Source organism: Nerophis lumbriciformis, linkage group LG23 (genome assembly GCF_033978685.3).
Source record: "Nerophis lumbriciformis linkage group LG23, RoL_Nlum_v2.1, whole genome shotgun sequence".
NCBI lineage: Eukaryota > Metazoa > Chordata > Actinopteri > Syngnathiformes > Syngnathidae > Nerophis > Nerophis lumbriciformis.
The window spans coordinates 5,431,349-5,455,470 of NC_084570.2; the positions used below are offsets into that span (position 1 = coordinate 5,431,349).

Here is a 24,122-nt window from a genome sequence, read left to right on the forward strand (position 1 = left end):
AGATTGCACAGTACAGTACACATTCCGTACAATTGACCACTAAATGGTAACACCCCAATAAGTTTTTCAACTTGTTTAAGTCAGGTCATGTGACCACCTGGCTCTGTTTGATTGGTCCAACGTCACCAGTGACTGCATCTGATTGGTGGAACGAAGTGAAACGTCACCAGTAAGGCAGGCACTTTGAAGGTCTGTCTGACAGACCAAAACAAACAAAGCGTGCATTAACAGATCGATAAAAATGAGTAGCGAGTAGCGAGCTGAATGTAGATAAAAGTAGCGCAGTAAAAGTAGCGTTCCTTCTCTATAAATATACTTAAGTAAAAGTAAAAGTATGTTGCATTAAAACTACTCTTAGAAGTACAATTTATCCCAAAAGTTACTCAAGTAGATGTAACGGAGTAAATGTAGCGCGTTACTACCCACCTCTGAACTTGACTTCACTTGACAAAAACAAAAAGCCTGACGGTCTCGAACGCTGCGTATCGTGCGACGCCGGCGACTTAACGCGGGTTTGAGGAGACGTTTTTTAGGAGTGCGAAAAACATTTTGTTGACAAGATAAGTCACTGGCGGAGGAGGACGAGGAGGAAAAGAAACAAAGACCAGTGGGGGTGGGCCAAAAAAATTGACAATGAAACATGTGGGAGTGGAGGTTGCCAAATTGGGGCCTCTTGGCAAGCGGCGTTTAGAATGTACGTTAGCAAACCCCGCAGTGGGAGTGGTTGATGGGCCTGTTGACAGTCTGCCTGCACTGTTCCACTTACTCTGTTATTAACGCTCGTCAATTCAGCCTTGATGACGGGCCAGAGGCAGATGCCATCACATCCAACTTGCCAACAGAACCAAGGAGCATGTCTTCTACCCATAAAGACTCTCAATGTAATTTTATTGTGAAGGTTTCTGCTGGCAGTAGCGGTTCTAGCTTCAATGGCGCCCATACTTGCCAACGCTCCCGATTTTCCCGGGAGACTCCCAAATTTCAGCGCCCCTCCCGAAAATCTCCCGGGGCAACCATTCTCCCGAATTTCTCCCGATTTCCACCCGGACAACAATATTGGGGGCGTGCCTTAAAGGCACTGTCTTTAGCGTCCTCTCTCACCTGAAAAGGAGACTATTATATATGTCTCCATTATCCATAAGTTTATCTATAACCCATAAAGTAGGCAGGCACGGAGCTATTTCTCAGCATGTGTTTATTCCAGCCGGCACGTTAATACACTGACACACAGCATCCGGATTCCCATCATGCATTGCTTCAAAACTACGGCAAGTAGTAATGTCCAAAAACATAACAGAGACGAAGCAGAAGAACGAAGAAGAGACATGGCAACGACGAGTAAGAAGAAGAAGTACGCTTGCAAGTTCCAAAATGGTTGGAAAAAATAACTTCAGTTCATCCAAGACAGCTGGAAGGCGAAGGGGTATGCTGCTTGCACATTTTGTAGATCAGAATTCTCCATTGAACATGGTGGCCAAACGGATATACTCATTCATGAACGGATTATATATATATATATATATATATATACATATATATATATATATATATATATAATAAGATGCAATATGCAATAATATATATAAGATGCAACCTATGCTTGAAAGAGAAACTGTTTATTATTTACCGTCCAGACCTGTCATCCCTCAACAAGCGCAGCGAAATTGTAACAACATGCCGCCATAGACGGAAACACCTCCTAGGTAACACATGAGCCAATCACCACGCCCCTAGGCCAACCTGTACCCACCCACTCTGTGCCCTATATAAACCATGGTATGCGAATGCTCCCATTAAAATCTCCTGACGATTGAGGGTACCCCCCCTCATGAAACAGGCCTGTAGAGATGAAATAGTCTTGTGATTTTTTCCCACACATACATATATATATATATATATATATATATATATATATATATATATATATATATATATATATATATATATATATATATATATATATCAGTGATGTGCGGTGGGGTTCATGACTGGTGAGGCACTGACTTCATCACAGTCAGATTTACAAACATATGAACCCTAAAGAGTATCTTATTCACCATTTGATTGGCAGCAGTTAACGGGTTATGTTTAAAAGCTCATACCAACAGTCTTTCCTGCTTGGCACTCAGCATCAAGGGTTGGAATTGGGGGTTATTAAATCACCAAAAATTATTCCCGGGCGTGGCACCGCTGCTGCCCACTGCTCCCCTCACCTCCCAGGGGGTGATCAAGGGGATAGGTCAAATGCAGAGGACACATTTCATTACACCTAGTGTGTGTGTGACAATCATTGGTACTTTAACTCAACTTTAACTTTACACATACAAACTGTAGCACACAAAAAAGCACATTTAATTAAAAAAAACGTTATTATGGTCTTACCTTTACTTATAAAATAAGTCTATGAGCCGCTGTTGTGCTGGATTAATGCACCCCCTGACGAGAGTGTTATATCGACTAAAGCCCTCACTTAAACTTTCCACGTGCAAGATTGAATCTATTTAAAAAAGTGTAACCGAGGGTTTATAAATGTCGCCTATACTGTATGAAACTACAAAATAACAAACACGGAGGCTCCAGTTTACACGAGGACCACTTTATTTACCTTCTTTCAAAAACTTCCGCTCCACTCCGTGTCATCACTTCCGCTCTTAGCGCCTTCAAAATAAAAGCTCAAGGCACATAATGTATAACAGCGCATAACAGGAACTTAACATCACAAAGAGGAAAGCCCATAAAAATAGGTTACAAAAGTTATTTAGTAAGAAGCCAAAAAGTGCAAAAACAATAATGTTCGTGTTCGAGGAGTTGTGAATTAGGTAAACCTGCAGTCTGCAGGTGTACCTAATGTTGTGGCCCTGCAGTCATTCACAACTCCTCCAACACGAACATTATTGTTTTTGCACTTTTTGGCTTCTTATGAAATAACTTTTTTAAATAGATTCAATCTTGCACGTGGAAAGTTTAAGTGTGGGCTTTAGTTGATATAACACTCCCGTCAGGGGTTGCCGTGCATTTTACGGCGGGGGTGCAGGAGGCGAGCCTCTGCCAGTGCGTCTTTTGCAGCCGTTTTATGATCGCTCAGCACAAGAAATACTTTACACACATACAGTTGTTGACAAAATACACTGTACATTATATACCTCAGCTAACTAAACTATAGACATGTATAATATATTTCATATAGCAATACAGTCTCACTGCACAGCAGGCCAGCAGTTAGCCGAGTCCGGAATCCATGTTGAGGCACAACTGAGTGACGTGCCTCAACTGGCTGCTGTTCACCGCACCGTCTCTTCTCAGTATTTGAACGGCAAATGTGAAAATTCAGCGATTTTAAATAAAAATAATCTAAAACTGGTGAAGTTAAATGGAAAATAACTTTATAGTATAATCACTGGATACATATAACAATTTAATAACGTTTTTTTCTTTTTACATTTTTTTTCTTTCCATGATGGCAGGTGAGGCCCCGCCTCACCTGCCTCTAGTGCGTCACTGATATATATATATACATATATATATATATATATATATAAAAGAAATACTTGAAAATATACCCCACCCCTCCATCTCCCGAATTCGGAGGTCTCAAGGTTGGCAAGTATGATGGCGCCCTGTCTTAGACCCTCCGTCCAACACACATGTCCAGACCTGATGAGCAAATAGCCTAAGCACTAAGCACAAAGAACGTAGTTTCCGGGCTATAGAGCGCACCGGTATTCAAGCCGCACCCACCAAACTTTAGAGAGGAAAAAAATGGTTTTACATATATTAGCCGCACCGCAAAGTTGACATACACTTGTAAAGGACATAATGTCATGGCTGTCTTGAGTTTCCAATCATTTCTACAACTCTTATTTTTTTTGTGATAGAGTGATTGGAGCACATACTTGTTGCTCACAAAAACTTTCATGAAGTTTGGTTCTTTTATGAATTTATTATGGGTCTACTGAAAATGGGTCAAAAGTATACATACAGCAATGTTAATATTTGCTTACATGTCCCTTGGCAAGTTTCACTGCAATAAGGCGCTTTTGGTAGCCATCCACAAGCTTCTGCTTGAATTTTTGACCACTCCTCTTGACAAAATTGGTGCAGTTCAGCAAAATGTGTTGGTTTTCTGACATGGACTTGTTTCTTCAGCATTGTCCACACAGTTAAGTCAAGATTTTGGGAAGGCCATTCTAAAACCTTAATTCTAGCCATTCCTTTACCACTTTTGACGTGTGTTTGGGGTCTGCACCCAAGACCGAACCTCCGGGCTGATGATTTTAGGTTGTCTGGAAGAATTTGGAGGTAATCCTCCTTTTTCATTCTCCCATTTACTCTCTGTAAAGCACCAGTTCCATTGGCAGCAAAACAGGCCCAGCGCATAATACTACCACCACCATGCTTGACGGTATGCATGGTGCTCCTGGGATTAAAGGCCTCACCTTTTCTCCTCCAATTATATTGCTGGGTATTGTGGCCAAACATCTGACCACATAACTTTCCCCCAGAAGGTCTTATCTGTGTCCATGTGATGCCAGATGAAACTTCAGGAACGTTTTTTGTGACTAACATGTGCTCCAATCACTCTATGACAAAAAATAAAAGTTGTAGAAATTATTGGAAACTCAAGACAGCCATGACATTATGTTCTTTACAAGTGCATGTAAACTTTTGACCACGACTGTATATGCCATATATAACATTTAAATATGAATTTACATACTTTAATTGTCTCCAAACGGTGCCTGTCACAAGGCAGTAAAACGGTTGACCAAACAAATCAGAAGTCATCATCATGGACCCACTTGCTGTGAAAGCTCGCTCTCCAATCAACTAAACAAAGTGATGATGCATTGATTACAATAGAATGTACAAATATGCATGAAAACACTCCTACAGACATCCCACAAGGGATGGTTTTGTAAGAATTCATCGTTTTAGTTATATTGTAAAACTCACAAACATTGCTTGGAGCGATGAATGAAGAATCCTTTCGAGCCGATTAGCTATGGACAATTATAATTCCGGTTCCAGGCTCAAAACAGGAAGTACATTTGTAGACATTTGCATTGCGTGAACTCGTCCAGAAGATGGCGCTATCGCACTAACAATAACACACCTTTTCAGTGTCTCTGTTGGTTTAATTTTAAAAAAAACTATTTGTTGAATACAAAACTTTATGGCCGTTAGCAAATAAAAATCCATAAATGAGCCACACCGTTTTATAAGCAGCAGGGTTCAAAGCGCTGGCAAAAAGTAGCGGCTTATAGTCCGGATAATACGTTAAGCATTTTGCCCCTTTGAGAATGCCGCCTTGGGATAAAACCGCCACTGTTTAGGGGTGTCTAATTCAAGTTGTGTGCGTGTGTGTTTTATGCAGGTAGACGCTGTCATCGCTCGTGTAACGGACGCTGCTGGGGTCACCAGGAGGACCAGTGTCAGACCTGTGAGTATGTGGCCCAAACCATCCAAATGGCTGTTGCAAAAATAGATGTTTATCAATTATTATTATTGCTTCCGGAAAATATTCACTTTTTTCCACATTTTGTTATTTAACAGCCTTATTCATTCATTAATTTTTGTCCTCCAAATTCTACACACAACACCCTGTAATGACAATGTGAAAAGGTTTTCGTAAACATTTGTGCAAATGTATTAAAAAAAATTAAAAAATAATCACATTTACAGTATATAATTATTCACTTACACTGCAAAAAGTCAGTGTTCAAAAACAAGAAAAAACAAAAACAAAATTATGGGTGTTTTTTTCGAACTAAGCAAAATTATCTGCCAATAGAACAAGAAAATTCGGCTTGTCAATACTTTCCAAAACAAGTAAAACTAGTTGTAAGTGTCCCAATACTTTTGTTTAGTTTTCGTCATAAGTGTCCCAATACTTTTGTCTACTTTTAGTCCGAATTGTCCCAATACTTTTGTCTAGTGTACCTACCTTGTCAGCATAGTGTGGGCATGCTGGTGCTTCGTGCTTTTAAGCAGCCATCTTAAAAAAACAGCAGTGCAGCAGCATCAGCGCAGCGGTTCTTTGAAGGGTCATAAAATCAAAACCGGAGCAGTTATAAAAAAAAGCGCTTCTGTTGTTGTAATCACAAGGGTTCAATCTCTCTCCTGTGTTAGTTTGAAGGCGAAACGACAAACGCGCTCAGAGGAGTTCGTTTTTGAAGGAAGGAGACCGGTTTTTACAAAAAATTGGTTTTGAAGGGGGAATAGCAAACTTCCTGTTCTCAATGAACCCAAAAATACCTTAAAATAAGTATATTCTCACTAATAACAAGTGCACTTTTCTTGGTAGAAAAATTAAAAAGAGACCTTTTTGCTCAATATGTGGAAAAATATTCTTAAATTAAGTAAATGCTTGTGCCATTATCTTGACATAATGATATGCGCTCGGCATGATTATTTTTTTTTTCATGCTTGAAGTATGAAATTATTACTTTAAAAAAAAAAGTGTTATACTTGAGTGTTGATGACACAGTTTTGCAACAGTTGATGTTCTAGATTCAAGCATGTTTTACTCAATATAGGTCATCAAATCTCAGCAACAATCTGTAATATCTTACTGAGATTATTTAGAACCAAAACCCTTAAAACAAGTAAAACACTCTAACATAAAAACTGTTTAGTGAGAAGAATGATCTTATCAGACAGAAAATAAGCAAATATCACCCTTATTTGAGATATTGAATCTTACTTATATTTCAGTTTTTGCAGTGTAGAGACTTAGACTTAGACTTCCTTTTATTGTCATTCAAATTCGAACTTTACAGTACAGATAAGAACAACATTTTGTTGCATTAGCTCGTTGTAGTGCAGGACAAAAGAGCAACAAGGTGCAGATATAAATAAATAGATTACTGTACAGATAAATATATTGCACTTTTGCATATGCATCCACGTTTATGGATGTATGTTATATTGTCTTTATAGTCCAGCGAGTTAACCCGTTTTGGGGGGGAATTGAGGGGATTATTATGATGCGTTCAAGTGTCCTATGGCCTGAGGGAAGAAGCTGTTACAGAATCTAGAGGTTCTGCTGTGGAGGCTGCGGAACCTCTTTCTCGAGTCTAGCAGTAAAAAAACAGTTTCTCAGCCTTTGCTCAAAAGACTTGAGGCTGTAATTGCTGCCAAATGTGCATCAACAAAGTAATGAGCAATGGCTGTGGTTACCTATGTACATGTGTTTTATTTGAGATGTTTTTAGTTTTAACAAATCTGCAAAATTAAAAAAAAATAAAATTCCACACTGTTATTATGTGGTATTGTGTGTAGAATTTTGAGGACAAAAATGAATATATTCCATTTTGGAATAAGGCTGTAACATAACGAAATGTGGAAAAAGTGCTTGTCCATACTGCCTTAAGTTAATAATCATCACCCGAGGCTGAACATGTTATAGAACGAGTGATACCACGCAGAAGAAGACAAGGCGTGCTAATCGCTAAACCAGGTGCTAAAATAGCTTAAGAAACAAAGTGCTTAGTGAAATTTAAAAAAAAATCTGCATGGAAGCGCTTTTACAGCAGAAAGTCAGGAGCTCTGAACAGGAAATGAACAAATAGATTAATAGGAGTCCAGAGAAAGAATAGAACTGTATAACGGTGTTCTGTTGCTGTGTAGATGGAGGTCGGATCGACACAATAATCAGTAGTTATGATCAATACTAGAGTGATTACATTGATAATTTAATTTTTGCAATTTTCTGTTTTTGTTTTTGTTGACACTTTCAGGGAATAATTCCATGAACACAGGATGAATTTGATAAAAAGCAATGAATTTAAACGGATAGTAGTAGTGTATGCTTTTGTTTAGTTATTGACTATTGACATGATACTTAATAATAATAATAATTATAATAATTAGCTTTATTGTCTCCGAGGAGAAATTTGTCTTGGACATCAAGACACAGCGTTTTACATCCATCCATCCATACATACATACATACATACATGCATACATACATGCATACATACATGCATACATACATGCATACATTATTACATACATACATGCATACATTCATACATACATGCATACATACATACATACATACATACATACATACATACATACATACATACACACATACATACATACATACATACATACATACATACATACATACATGCATGCATGCATGCATGCATGCATACATAGATACATACATACATACATACATGCATACATACATGCATACATACATACATACATACATACATGCATACATACATACATACATACATACATACATACATACATTCATACATACATACTGTACATGCATACATACATAGTACATACATACATACATACATACATACATACATACATACATACATACATACATACATACATACATGCATACATACATGCATACATGCATACATACTGTACATACATGCATGCATACATACATACATACATACATACATACATGCATACATGCATACATGCATACATGCATACATGCATACATACATACATACATACATACATACATACATACATACATGCATACATACATACTGTACATGCATACATACATAGTACATACATACATACATACATACATTCATACATGCATACATACTGTACATACATACATACATACATACATACATACATGCATGCATGCATACATACATACATGCATACATACATACATACATGCATGCATGCATACATACATAGTACATACATACATACATACATGCATACATACATAGTACATACATACATACATACATACATACATACATACATACATACATACATGCATACATACATACATGCATACATACATGCATACATACATACATACATACATACATACATACATACATACTGTACATGCATACATACATAGTACATACATACATACATACATACATACATACATACATGCATACATACTGTACATACATGCATACATACATGCATACATACATACATACATGCATGCATACATACATACATACATACAGTACAGTTCATCTGACAATACAGTGACGACAGTGAGCAGTGCGCAGTTATATTAGTTGGTTATGAGATCACACATTACACTCCCCCCGTATTGCACACTTCCCGTATTGCACTATCCCAATATTGCACTCCTTATTACTGCATCCAGTTATTACTTATACTGACTATTGATATCGGTAAAACAATTGTATGTAGTAAAAAGGGGTAAGTTGAAATAAAGTGTTGATATTGTTATACTGTTCTCCTGTGAGTTTTTTTTTTTTCTTTTACATAATTGTGATTAAAATGAACAGTTAATAAATAAGATCGGTATCAGTATCGGCCGATCCCGCTCAATCCCTGATCAGAACGCGCCCTAGTATAGGTGATCACTTCACTAACTTTCAGCCAAATGCAGGAGTTTAACCTTTTTAATTTTGAGCCACCGTTTGCAGATTAAAAGAGTCTAATCCAGTGGTTCTTAACCTTGTTGGAGGAACCGAACCCCACCAGTTTCATATGCGCATTCACCGAACCCGAACCGTAATCATAAAATTATGTTATTATATTAAAGAAATATATAATATAATATGTATTTTACAAACAGAAAGACACAGGAATGTACACATAATCCCATGTTTACATCTCATTGTGCAACATGTGAATGTTTTAGTGGGAACTAAATGTGATATCTGAAAGGGGTACACATTATTTCCAAAGTAGGACCCCCCACCCTGACATATAATACTAGTACACTCATGAAAAACAATATGTTATAGTCATTGTAAGTGGGCCAAAACACTTATATTAGAAAATAATCTCATGGAAATGACTGTTGTCATTTGATTACAATAATAAAACCTTTAACTTGTTATTTAGTCAGGTTTGGGATAGGTGTGCTGCAGGTGTGACCACATGTGCTCCACCGAATACTCAAGGAGTTTTTGCGTTTGCTCACACATATGGAAAATTAGAGGTAACATTGTTTGGGGGTATCCATAATACGCCGATAGGGAGAAGTTTTTATTTACACGATGAGTCGGGCGTGTCTTTACCTCCGCGGCGGAGGCTCTGCCGAACCCCTGAGGCCTAATCACCGAACCCCTAGGGTTCGATCGAACCCAGGTTAAGAACCACTGGTCTAATCTCATCGTCACCCTCATTTAGTTCAATTTGCTAGAATCCGTTTTATTCTTGAGTTTACCAAATACCTACAACAAAACACGGTCATTTGAGAATTCAGAGCAGTGTACATTTTTCTAATGTGACTTTATAATTGGGAGGAAAAAAGTCATCATTGTTTTGTTTTTTTATACAGGAGTTTTCATAGCAACACTTAGCACCAAACAACGCCCGACTTTCTGAGATGATTAGCACAGTTGGATATTGCTTTGGGATAAATTGTCTGCTAAAAGCACTTATGGGGTGGATCAGCAGGGGTCGTGCACTCCAGAACTTTAATTTCTGTACAAAATTATCGGCGCCTCATGCTGCAGCATCTACATTCAAAGCAGCAACTTTTCCAAAAGATAAGAAGCCTTTTCAAAGACAAAAAAAAGAAAGCCACGCTCTTAAAGTGTTATTCAAGACTTTTGGACTTAGATGGACTCAACTGACCTTTAGCTGGTGAAGCCCCTAATTTGTTTCTGCCTGAATTTCATATCATTGTGTCGAGGGTGGTGGTATTGTCTCTTTGTGTTTTGAGTGTGTGTGCCAGACCTTTAAAGCTCTTCTCTTGGCGGGCAGTGACGAAGACGGTGTGTGCCGAGCAGTGTGACGGTCGATGCTTCGGACCTTACGTCAGCGACTGCTGCCACCGCGAATGTGCTGGCGGCTGCTCGGGTCCCAAGGACACCGACTGCTTCGTACGTGCACACAACCAGCTCACATCCCCCGCATGCCTTTCCACTCCATCCATATCACGTGTCCTTTCTTTAGCAACTTCTCTTTGGCCATGTCTACACTAAGTCGTTTAACCCCTTAAACAAATAATTATTTAGCCTAAGCCCCGTTTCAGCCACACTAATCCAGCAATTTAGGACCCCATCTTTGGACATTTTTTTACACGGGTAAGTGTTGCGTCGGACCAGTTCTTCCTCTAAGGGAATCTAAGTTACTGGTCAAACCCGAGTTCTTTTGATGACATATATGCTGAGTAAGAAGGACCATCAAGACAGAATTGGAATATTTTCAAGTTTTACTAAAGCTTTAGGAGTTCAACTTAACCAATACATTCATAGCGGCTGCTCTAGTTGATCTGGCGTTCCAAGGGAAAAACCAACTTATTTTCACACAAAGAAAACCCCCATCTCCCCCTCGCAACACTGATAAGAAACCAATGGGGGAGATCTTCACATTCCAAGGGAGAGAGACACAAAACAGACAATCTGAAGACAAAGAGAGACTTGTAGAATAAACAAAGGAAAAGTACTAGTTACTCTAAACATGTCTATGTAAAAAGAAAGAACTCTTAGACATATCTGCATCCTTCCACATAAGTCAACCGTGTATTTCTTGAATCTCCGGTACTTAGCTTTGTATGGACTCATTGATCGTTTACAAAATGAGTTCGGAGAGGAAATGACGCCAGAAAGACCGAGCCCACACAGGAAGTGACGGCAGAAAGAACGCGCCACAGCAAGCTTCATAATAAAGCGGTTTCGTAGCTCGGCGCTAACCACTGGAAATATGAAGGCGAGTCATCCAGACATGCCCGTGTTTCTCCTTCCTCTACATGTACAGACGCTTCTGGAAATCACACATGAATACCTTAAGAGAAAGCGATTTGCAGCTATTTGGGATACAACACTTCTCAGGCGGCAAGAGAACTTTCGAATGTCAGCTGTGATTCTACTTAGCGAAAAACTTTGTCCATTTGTCAAAGGAGAGACAACGAGAATGCGAGCTCCTATGGATGTGGTAAAAAAAAAGGTAGCGTATGCTTTGTATTACCTGGCCGTCGAGGGAAGACTACGGAAAACTACGGAAAACATCGAATGCATTTGGACTGGCAAAGCAGACTGTATCAGTTATTGTCAGCCAGAGTAGGTCCAGAGTATATAAAGTCATCAAAATCGAATGGACAATGAAAGTGAAGGCAAAAGAGTGAGGAGTGTCCGGACCAGATATCTAGATCCCTAGTTTGATTGATGTAAAATGTTCTTTATCGCATTGTCTACGTTTCCATTAAAGATTTGTTTAATGCAAGACTATGGAAAACTACGGAAAACATTGAATGCATTTAGACTGGCAAAGCAGACTGTATCAGTTATTGTCAGCCTGAGTAGGTCCAGAGTACATAAAGTCATCAAAATCGAATGGACAATGAAAGTGAAGGCAAAAGAGTGAGGAGTGTCCGGACCAGATATCTAGATCCCTAGTTTGATTGATGTAAAATGTTCTTTATCACAATGTCTACGTTTCCATTAAAGATTTGTTTAATGCAAGACTATGGAAAACTAAGGAAAACATTGAATGCATTTAGACTGGCAAAGCAGACTGTATCAGTAGAGTAGGTCCAGAGTATATAAAGTCATCAAAATCGAATAGACAATGAAAGTGAAGGCAAAAGAGTGAGGAGTGTCCGGACCAGATATCTAGATCCCTAGTTTGATTGATGTAAAATGTTCTTTATCGCATTGTCTACGTTTCCATTAAAGATTTGTTTAATGCAAGACTGGAAAACTACGGAAAACATTGAATGCATTTAGACTGGCAAAGCAGACTGTATCAGTTATTGTCAGCCTGAGTAGGTCCAGAGTACATAAAGTCATCAAAATCGAATGGACAATGAAAGTGAAGGCAAAAGAGTGAGGAGTGTCCGGACCAGATATCTAGATCCCTCGTTTGATTGATGTAAAATGTTCTTTATCACATTGTCTACGTTTCCATTAAAGATGTGTTTAATGCAAGACAACTGAGGACAACATTGAATGCATTTAGACTGGCAAAGCAGACTGTATCAGTTATTGTCAGCCAGAGTAGGTCCAGAGTACATAAAGTCATCAAAATCGAATGGACAATGAAAGTGAAGGCAAAAGAGTGAGGAGTGTCCGGACCAGATATCTAGATCCCTAGTTTGATTGATGTAAAATGTTCTTTATCACAATGTCTACGTTTCCATTAAAGATTTGTTTAATGCAAGACTATGGAAAACTACGGAAAACATTGAATGCATTTAGACTGGCAAAGCAGACTGTATCAGTAGAGTAGGTCCAGAGTATATAAAGTCATCAAAATCGAATGGACAATGAAAGTGAAGGCAAAAGAGTGAGGAGTGTCCGGACCAGATATCTAGATCCCTAGTTTGATTGATGTAAAATGTTCTTTATCGCATTGTCTACGTTTCCATTAAAGATTTGTTTAATGCAAGACTGGAAAACTACGGAAAACATTGAATGCATTTAGACTGGCAAAGCAGACTGTATCAGTTATTGTCAGCCTGAGTAAGTCCAGAGTATATAAAGTCATCAAAATCGAATGGACAATGAAAGTGAAGGCAAAAGAGTGAGGAGTGTCCGGACCAGATATCTAGATCCCTAGTTTGATTGATGTAAAATGTTCTTTATCACATTGTTTTACGTGTCCATTAAAGATTTGATTAATTTATGATGGTTCAGGTGTGATTCACTACAATAGGGCCCCGAAGCACACTGGATTCCAGTTAATTGAAATACCACAACACTGGATATTGCTCAGATAAGTTAAATGTAAGAACTTGCACACAAAGCAACACTAGAGGTGACTAAGACTCGTGCATTTTCCGCGCACGCGTACTAGGTGGCGTTGCGCCGGCGGACGGATGGGGGCGGGGGTCTTAAACGTTGGCATTGTTGTGTGTGGACACGGATAAGCTTAGGTGTGATTTGCCCTGGATAACCTTATCCGGCTTAGCGTGAACGGGGCTCTTTGTCAACTTCGAGAATGATCGACTTTGTTTACTCGATGCATTATCCGTCATTTCACCAGTTGGTAAGCGTCCGCGGCTGTAGCTCTCTTCAAAGAGCAAATTGGTGATTCATTGTTCCAATTATTAGCACTCTTATCACCGCCAGTCGGTCCTGTTTGGACCACTGCCGCTGCCGAGGTGGGATATTGTAGCTGTAATTCACTAGAAAGGCTCATCCAATTCAATTACTGAGAATTCAGTCTGTTGCCACTGACGACAAAACACTTTATGGCAAAAACATTTCAGCATTTACATGGTGGCCGTGGATGGATGGGTCTAATCTGTCTCCCATTTGCGGCTGCGAGCATGATTCACAAGTTGTATAAAAATGAATTGCAGCTGCAATAAGTACTACTCTCCCCGTACATGGGAGGTGTTACCTGTGTTCTCCACTGTGAGCGATTCTGACTCTCGCGTTTCACTTCCCAGGCTTGCACCAACTTCAACGACAGTGGCGCATGTGTGACCCAGTGCCCTCAGCCGTTTGTGTACAACCCGACGTCCTTCCAGCTGGAGCACAATCCCCGAGCAAAGTACACCTACGGAGCCTTCTGCGTCAAGAAATGCCCACGTACGTCTGCTTTGTATCAAAGACGGCATGCAAGCCGAGGCCTAAACATTTCTCGGGGCTGTATAAATCAGAGAGTATTTAGAGGTTTGTTTTTGAATCAGAGCCTACAGAAAACTCACCATAATCAAGTCATTAATCAACAGAGCAAATAACCTCATTTGATGAGATCTGATTTCATAGTATATATTAGGGTTGTACGGTATACCAGTCTACATGTGTTTTGTGGACCTGGAGAAGGCATTCGACCGTGTCCCTCGGGAAGTCCTGTGGGGAGTGCTCAGAGAGTATGGGGTATCGGACTGTCTGATTTTGGCGGTCCGCTCCCTGTATGATCAGTGTCAGAGCTTGGTCCGCATTGCCGGCAGTAAGTCGGACACGTTTCCAGTGAGGGTTGGACTCCGCCAAGGCTGCCCTTTGTCACCGATTCTGTTCATAACTTTTATGGACAGAATTTCTAGGCGCAGTCAAGGCGTTGAGGGGATCTGGTTTGGTGGCTGCAGGATTAGGTCTCTGCTTTTTGCAGATGATGTGGTCCTGATGGCTTCATCTGGCCAGGATCTTCAGCTCTCGCTGGATCGGTTCGCAGCCGAGTGTGAAGCGACTGGGATGAGAATCAGCACCTCAAAGTCCGAGTCCATGGTTCTCGCCCGGAAAAGGGTGGAATGCCATCTTCGGGTTGGGGAGGAGACCCTGCCCCAAGTGGAGGAGTTCAAGTACCTCGGAGTCTTGTTCACGAGTGAGGGAAGAGTGGATCGTGAGATCGACAGGCGGATCGGTGCGGCATCTTCAGTAATGCGGACGCTGTATCGATCCGTTGTGGTGAAGAAGGAGCTGAGCCGGAAGGCAAAGCTCTCAATTTACCGGTCGATCTACGTTCCCATCCTCACCTATGGTCATGAGCTTTGGGTTATGACCGAAAGGACAAGATCACGGGTACAAGCGGCCGAAATGAGTTTCCTCCGCCGGGTGGCAGGGCTCTCCCTTAGAGATAGGGTGAGAAGCTCTGTCATCCCGGGGGAGCTCAAAGTAAAGCCGCTGCTCCTCCGCATCGAGAGGAGCCAGATGAGGTGGTTCGGGCATCTGGTCAGGATGCCACCCGATCGCCTCCCTCGGGAGGTGTTTAGGGCACGTCCGACCGGTAGGAGGCCACGGGGAAGACCCAGGACACGTTGGGAAGACTATGTCTCCCGGCTGGCCTGGGAACGCCTCGGGATCCCCCGGGAGGAGCTGGACGAAGTGGCTGGGGAGAGGGAAGTCTGGGCTTCCCTGCTTAGGCTGCTGCCCCCGCGACCCGACCTCGGATAAGCGGAAGAAGATGGATGGATGGATGGATGGGTATACCGGTATTAGTATAGTAGTGCGATACTAATGAATCATATTCGGTACTTTACCACCTCTGAAAAGTACCGGTCCAACAAACAATGACACTGTCGTGTCATTGTTGGTTTACGAGCAGAGGAGCATGTTCAGCAGCGCACACAATCACAGAGTACTTACAAACAGACACAGCGTGTAGACAGAAAAGGGAGAACGGACGCATTTTGGCTTAAAAACTAACGATAAAGGTGAAGTTATAACACTGAAACGCCCTCAGGAAGAGGTGTTTTAAGACATGGCTATCTAGCCCATATCTCGGCCGTGTTTTAGCTACTTCTAAATCACTAATCCTCGCCTCAATGGCGACAAAAGTAAGTTTCTTACAAGTATCATCCCTGCTGGATGAAGAATAGCTAAACATTCTTCACTGCACATTGTAGCTCATCGGCGTCACAATGTAAACAAACGCCATTGGTGGATCTACACCTAATATACACTGTAATGATACCAAGTACAGGAGCGTATCTAGTCGATACTACTATGATTACCGTATTTTTCGGAGTATAAGTTGCACCGGAGTATAAGTCGCACCGGCCGAAAATGCATAATAAAGAAAGAAAAAAACATATATAAGTCGCATTTTTGGGGGAAATTTATTTGATAAAACCCAACACCAAGAATAGACATTTGAAAGGCAATTTAAAATAAATAAAGAATAGTGAACAACAGGCTGAATAAGTGTACGTTATATGAGGCATAAATAACCAACTGAGAACGTGCCTGGTATGTTAACGTAACATATTATGGTAAGAGTCATTCAAATAACTATAACATATAGAACATGCTATACGTTTACCAAACAATCTGTCACTCCTAATCGCTAAATCCCATGAAATCTTATACGTCTAGTCTCTTACGTGAGTGAGCTAAATAATATTATTTGATATTTTACGGTAATGTGTTATTAGATTCACACATAAGTCGCTCCTGAGTATAAGTCGTACCCCCGGCCAAACTATGAAAAAAACTGCGACTTATAGTCCGAAAAATACGGTACATGTTGTATTGGTTTTGAAAACTAAAAATATCAAATGGCCCCCGCATTGCTTTAAATTTTCAGTGTGCGGCCTTCAGTTGAACAAGTTTATACCCCCCAATCTATGCACTAATCCCATCCGCCACACCCTTCTAGAATAAACATTTTTTGTCAATCAATTACTGTAGGTACAAAACGGTACAAAATACTGCATTTAGCAGCTGAAACAAAGCAGATTGGCATATCTGCCGACAGATCCATTGAAAAGTCTTGAACAGATTTCAGATTCAAGCGTGTGCACACTAGCTGACCCTTCCAAAACAAATATATTTTGCAAAAAAAATTCCAATTATCTGTTTCTCACCACATCCTCAATATGCTAAGGAGTGCTAACATCCTCTGTTGGTTTCAGATAACTTTGTGGTGGACCATAGCTCATGTGTCCGCGCGTGTCCTAGCAACAAGATGGAAGTGGAGGAGAACCGCATCAAGATGTGCATTCCCTGTACAGACATCTGCCCTAAAGGTAATCCACAGGAGGATTATGTTTTTTTTGGATTGCACATTGATTTCCCGCAAAGTGTGGCCAACAAAGCAGCCATTATGCCGTTTAATATCTCTGCTGTCTGTCGTGGTTGTCGACATGAAGCGGAATGTGGAGTAAACGGTCGTGGTGGTCTAAAGTACAACTTCAACGGATGTGTAAATGGTTCCATCCCAACAATCAGTTCAAAGGAACCAGTGGAATGCATGAAAGCTATGCTTATGAAATCCCAGATGTAGGTACCAAGAAATTGACAGTCCTCTGTTTTAATTGTTGAAGATAATCAAATGGTTGCACCTCCACCTTTACTAGGCTACGCATCTCCAATGGCGTCTAATAATGTCTTGATCTAAGATCTGAGTTTGACACTTCCAGTTTGATGAAATACCAAAGATGGCCCAGGTGGCATCTGCATCAATCCGGTCTCGTGACAAATCTGTTTTGTACAGCTTCATGTACTCGCCTGCATTTGTCTACTTGTCAACAGCTAAAGCAACCACACTGTTCCGAATGCAGCTGAGATAGGCTCCAGCACCCCCCCGAGGACCCCGAAAGGGACAAGCGGTCGAAAATGGATGGATGGATGGATGTTTCAGTGGGATATAACGTCATAAAACCGGATCAGCATTGGCTCGCAGGAATCACCGTATTTTTCGGACTATAAGTCGCAGTTTTTTTCATAGTTTGACCGGGGGTGCGACTTATACTCAGGAGCGACTTATGTGTGAAATTATTAACACATTACCGTAAAATATCAAATAATATTATTTAGCTCATTCACGTAAGAGACTAGACGTATAAGATTTCATGGGATTTAGCGATTAGGAGTGACAGATTGTTTGGTAAACGTATAGCATGTTCTATATGTTATAGTTATTTGAATGACTCTTACCATAATATGTTACGTTAACATACCAGGCACGTTCTCAGTTGGTTATTTATGCCTCATATAACGTACACTTATTCAGCCTGGTGTTCACTATTCTTTATTTATTTTAAATTGCCTTTCAAATGTCTATTCTTGGTGTTGGGTTTTATCAAATAAATTTCCCCAAAAAATGCGACTTATACTCCAGTGCGACTTATATATGTTGTTGTTTTTTCCTTCTTTATTATGTATTTTCGGCCGGTGCGACTTATACTCTGAAAGATACGGTACTTCCCTTCAACAGAACACTGGCTCACCTTGTCTTGGTCAAAATATGACATATTCAGTATAAATGCAGTACGTGATAAAAATAATAATAACGTTTATGTTACGTTCTGTGTTTGGTGTTGACCCCGCCCAGAATGGAGAGACGGCAGGCGGAAATGTATTTATCAATGACAAAAACAAGGAATGCAGCAGAACGGAGATCACTAATCAGACGCACGAGTGAGGATAAGTGCTCAGCAAGGAATGTGATATAGTGGAGGAAGCTGATGGGAAACGTGATCCTGATGTGCAGCCCTTTGAGACACTTGTGCAGCCCTTTGAGACACTTGTGATTAAGGGCTATACAGTCGTGGTCAAAAGTTTACATAGACTTGTAAAGAACATAATGTCGTAGCTGTCTTGAGTTTCCAATAATTTCTACAACTCTTATTTTTTGTGATAGAGTGCATTGGCGTTGTTAGGCCTATTTTAGGGGGGCTCAAGCCCCCCTAAAATATTCTTAGGCCCCCCTAAATAATTTGGTGTTTTTTTGTTTTTTTTTACAAATAAATGCCGACATATTCATTATAAAGTGGCCCAAATATGAGTTTAAATAAATAGTCATATAACCTGTTATTATTCACTCAGTTTCCCCTCACTTCGTAGCGTAAGGTAGAGAGCCCCTTTAGTGCGTCGGTATCCAATCCATTCCACTTGTTCATATAGAAAATGCCCACATCACTCAAATTCCAGCCCGCATTTTCTCTGCGACCTTGCTTGCGGTCCTGTAGGTGTACGAAGCACATTATCTTCCTTTACAATGAGTGAAGCTGCACAAAACTTTGTGTGTGCAATTGTAAATCATTTATTTTTTAAGTTTTGTGTTTCTTGTAGAATCTATATAAAGTAATATACATAAGCCTATTGTTAAAATAATGAAAAAAACATCATTAAATATATTTGTTTTATTGTATTGTTACATTAACAGCTGTTTTATTATTATAGGATGGCTTGTTAAACATTTAATAGGATTTTCAGAGGGAGGAAAAACCAAGACATTTAATATAAAATGTAAAATGAATAAATACATAAAAAGAAAAAGAAAATATATGGTTAAAAGCCATCGTCCCGGGGAGCATTTCATTTCGTCCCGTGCATTTTTTTTAAATAATAATAATAACAATGAATAATTTCTAAGTCTTTGTTAGCCGTTTGTGAAGTTTTGTGCTCGTGCGTAACATTCGCTCGCATCCTGTGCATCTCCTGGGGGCAAAGCCCCCCCTGTCGTTAAAAGCTAGTGACGCCCCTGATAGAGTGATTGGAACACTAGTTGGTCACAAAAAACATTCATGAAGTTTGGTTCTTTTATGAATTTATTATGGGTCTACTGAAAATGTGACCAAATCTGCTGGGTCAAAAGTATACATACAGCAATGTTAATATTTGGTTGCATGTCCCTTGTCAAGTTTCACTGCAATAAGGCACTTTTGGTAGCCATCCACAAGCTTCTGGTTGAATTTTTGACCACTCCTCTTGACAAAATTGGTGCAGTTCAGCTAAATGTGTTGGTTTTCTGATATGGACATGTTTCTTCAGCATTGTCCACATGTTCTTAATGGGGTTAAAGTCAGGACTTTGGGAAGGCTATTCTAAAACCTTAATTCTAGCCTGATTTAGCCATTCCTTTACCACTTTTGACGTGTGTTTGGGGTCATTGTCCTGTTGGAACACCCAAGTGCACCCAAGACCCAACCAGATTGAGATAACCCAAAAGATTGCTGTAATTAGAAAAGTACAAACCTGGCATTACAGGTCAAATGGTTTGACGAAGAGCAAATCGTACAAAAATCTAAGCAATTTTTCCAATTAAAAAATCATGTAAATCCAAATAATAATGATATTCCATACAATAAACACCAAACACATTTAATAGAGAATAATTATATTTTTACATGCAGAAAACATTGTGAAATACATAAAAATGACAAATGAAATGGATAAATTAATATTTAACATTACTTTGACCTTTATTGAAGACTCTTGTTGGCGATGACGGTGGTGAGTCGAGAGGGAGATGGAGAGGGGAGAGCCACACAAATGTCACTTTCACACTTTGCTACAAGTTATGTATTGAATTCAAAAAATTTTCTCATTTTCTTCGTGAAAATGCTGGTACTCACGACCGTCTTTTGCTTGATGGTGGCCTATTTTGCAGTTGTAATTATACAGCACAGAAACTGAGTCACTAACGCTTGGTATTCTTGGTTTGAGCACTCGATTCAGCCGAAACAAACTGGTACTAACGGTGTTTGGCTGCAAGATAAATGAGAAGGTACGCAAAAAACAATCTGAATGGTCAACCAGGTGTTGAAATCAAATATATAGCTGTAACACATATTTTAGGTGATGTGTTTATCATAAATGAGCAACGCGAGCTTAGCCTGTAAAGTTCAGGCTCAAAGACCAGAAAATTGGAAAATTGAAAATGTGTGTGTCTGTAAATATCTATTTATCAACTACAGTCGTGGTCAAAAGTTTAAATACACTTGTAAAGAAAATAATGTCATGGCTGTCTTGAGTTTCCAATAATTTCTACAACTCTTATTTTTTTGTGATAGATTGATTAGAGCACATACTTGTTGGGCACAAAAAACATTCATGAAGTTTGGTTCTTTTATGAATTTATTATGGGTCTACTGAAAATGTGACCAAATCTGCTGGGTCAAAAGTATACGTACAGCAATGTATTGTGGCCAAACAGCTACATTTTTGTTTCATCTGACCACAACTTTCCTCCAGAAGGTCTTATCTTTGTCCATGTGATGTCAGATGAATCAAAAATGTAGTTGTTTGGCCACAATACCCAGCAATATGTTTGGGGGAGAAAAGGTAAGGCCTTTAATCCCAGGAACATCAAACCTACCGTTAAGCATGGTGGTGGTAGTATTATGCTCTGGGCCTGTTTTGCTGCCAATGGAACTAGTGCTTTACAGAGAGTAAATGGGACAATGAAAAAGGAGGATTACCTCCAAATTCTTCAGAACAACCTAAAATCATCAGCCCGGATGGTTGGGTCTTGGGCGCAGTTGGGTGTTTCAACAGGACAATGACCCCAAACACACGTCAAAAGTGGTGCTAAATCAGGTTTGAATTAAGGTTTTAGAATGGCCTTCCCAAAGTCCTGATTTAAACGTGTGGACAATGCTGAAGAAAGAAATCCATATCAGAAAACCAACAAATTTAGCTGAACTGCAACTAATGTTGTCAAGAGGAGTGGTCAAAAATTCAACCAGAAGCTACCAAAAGCGCCTTATTGCAGTGAAACTTGCCAAGGGACATGTAACCAAATATAACATTGCTGTACGTATACTTTAGACCCATAATAAATTCATAAAAGAACCAAACTTCATGAATAATTTTTGTGACCAACAAGTATGTGCTCCAATCACTCTATCACAAAAAAATAAGAGTTGTAGAAATTATTGGAAACTCAAGACAGCCATGACATTATGTTCTTTACCAGTGTATTTCAATCAATCAATCAATCAATCTTTATTTATATAGCCCTAAATCACAAGTGTCTCAAAGGGCTGCACAAGCCACAACGACATCCTCGGTACAAAGCCCACATACGGGCAAGGAAAAACTCACCCCAGTGGGACGTCGATGTGAATGACTATGAGAAACCTTGGAGAGGACCGCATATGTGGGTAACCCCCCCGCTCTAGGGGAGACCGAAAGCAATGGATGTCGAGTGGGTCTGACATAATATTGTGAGAGTCCAGTCCATAGTGGATCCAACATAATAGTAAGAGTCCAGTCCATAGTGGGGCCAGCAGGACACCATCCCGAGCGGAGACGGGTCAGCAGCGCAGAGATGTTCCCAGCCGATGCACAGGCGAGCGGTCCACCCCGGGTCACGACTCTGGACAGCCAGCACTTCATCCATGGCCACCGGACCTGTGCCCCCCCTCCTCAAGGAAAAGGGGAGCAGAGGAGAAAAGAAAAGAAACAGCAGATCAACTGGTCTAACAGGGGGGCTATTTAAAGGCTAGAGTATACAAATGAGTTTTAAGATGGGACTTAAATGCTTCTACTGAGGTAGCATCTCTAATTGTTACCGGGAGGGCATTCCATAGTACTGGAGCCCGAATAGAAAACGCTCTATAGCCCGCAGACTTTTTTTGGGCTCTGGGAATCACTAATAAGCCGGAGTTCTTTGAACGCAGATTTCTTGCCGGGACATATGGTACAATGCAATCGACAAGATAGGACGGAGCTAGACCGTGTAGTATTTTATACGTAAGTAGTAAAACCTTAAAGTCACATCTTAAATGCACAGGAAGCCAGTGCAGGTGAGCCAGTATAGGCGTAATATGATCAAACTTTCTTGTTCTTGTCAAAAGTCTAGCAGCCGCATTTTGTACCAACTGTAATCTTTTAATGCTTTAATTTAAACTTTTGACCTTGACTGTATGAGTGGATAGGTCTTCATATCTGCAATATTTTAGACCAAAACAGGGGGTTAACACCATCATGAAATGAATCCAACAAAGTCCCACACAGCTGCAATATCCTCATTGGTTCCATGTAAGGGTTAATCTCTCCGTATCATCGTCATGCAGCAGCGAGAGGTTAATGAGGGATAGCCAAAGGAACTGTGGGGAATGATAACAAATTAACATTTCAGATATGGAATTGGCTTGTATAAATCACTATCAAAAAGGGGTTACGATTTAATGCCAGCCTTTATTTATCATCGCCCTTGACTGCCTTGGTCAGACACGGGCGGCAAAATTTGTAATTAATGCAAATGTGTTGTTACGTGACGCTCTCATCACAATCATTCCAATGCATGACCTTATCGTTGCGGCCAAATGTTGCAAATAAAGTGACATGCACTTCATCACTTCAAGACGCACAAGAGCGTTAATGGATACGTTGATTGTGTTCGTCTCAACAGTGTGCGACGGCATTGGGACGGGCAGCCTGCAAACGGCTCAAACGGTGGACGCCAGCAATATTGATAAATTTGTCAACTGCACAAAAATCAATGGCAACCTCATCTTCCTCATCACTGGGATTAAAGGGTGAGTGACAGCTTCAAATCACACACTTTCCCAAGGGAGGGAGCAATTAACTGACCTGAGATGACTCGAGAGAGAGAGATGTGAGTTTTCCCAAAATGTGAAGATAGCCAGCGGAAATCCAACATGAGTATTTGGCTCCTTGCATTCAAACTCTTTCCACGATGCATGCAGACATTTGATCTATTGTTAAAATGGACGTATTGATTTGTGGACCCGTGTGAGCATGAGCAGAAAGAACCTTTTTGTACTTGCTTGAAAACAACTCAATAGCGGGATGGAATAAGACACAACAGTAAACAAACAGTCCCATGTCCCTTTTTTTGGGGGGGAGGTAGGTCGGCGAGAAATGTTCCGAGTTCTATCAAGCAGTGCTGTCAAAGTGACCTGGAGCTCTCGGAGAAAACTGATAGATACTAATACACATCATATGAAAGGCGCACGCTGACTTTGGTGGAAAAAAAACATGTTTCTCCAGTGTTAGCAAATTAGATGACCTTGCAGAATTAAAGGC

General features: G+C 40.2%; 1 protein-coding gene across 2 annotated transcripts in view; it reads left to right on the forward strand.

The window, feature by feature from the left end:
• Positions 1–24,122, forward strand: part of LOC133622494 (receptor tyrosine-protein kinase erbB-4-like) — a 789,611-nt gene that overhangs the window by 553,495 nt on the left and 211,994 nt on the right. For both annotated transcript variants that reach the window (XM_061985295.1, XM_061985296.1), the window contains exons 5-9: positions 5,375–5,440; positions 10,717–10,835; positions 14,348–14,489; positions 17,255–17,368; positions 23,485–23,611. In XM_061985295.1, coding sequence (XP_061841279.1) covers positions 5,375–5,440; positions 10,717–10,835; positions 14,348–14,489; positions 17,255–17,368; positions 23,485–23,611 — 568 coding nt within the window. The remainder of the gene's footprint in view (positions 1–5,374; positions 5,441–10,716; positions 10,836–14,347; positions 14,490–17,254; positions 17,369–23,484; positions 23,612–24,122) is intronic.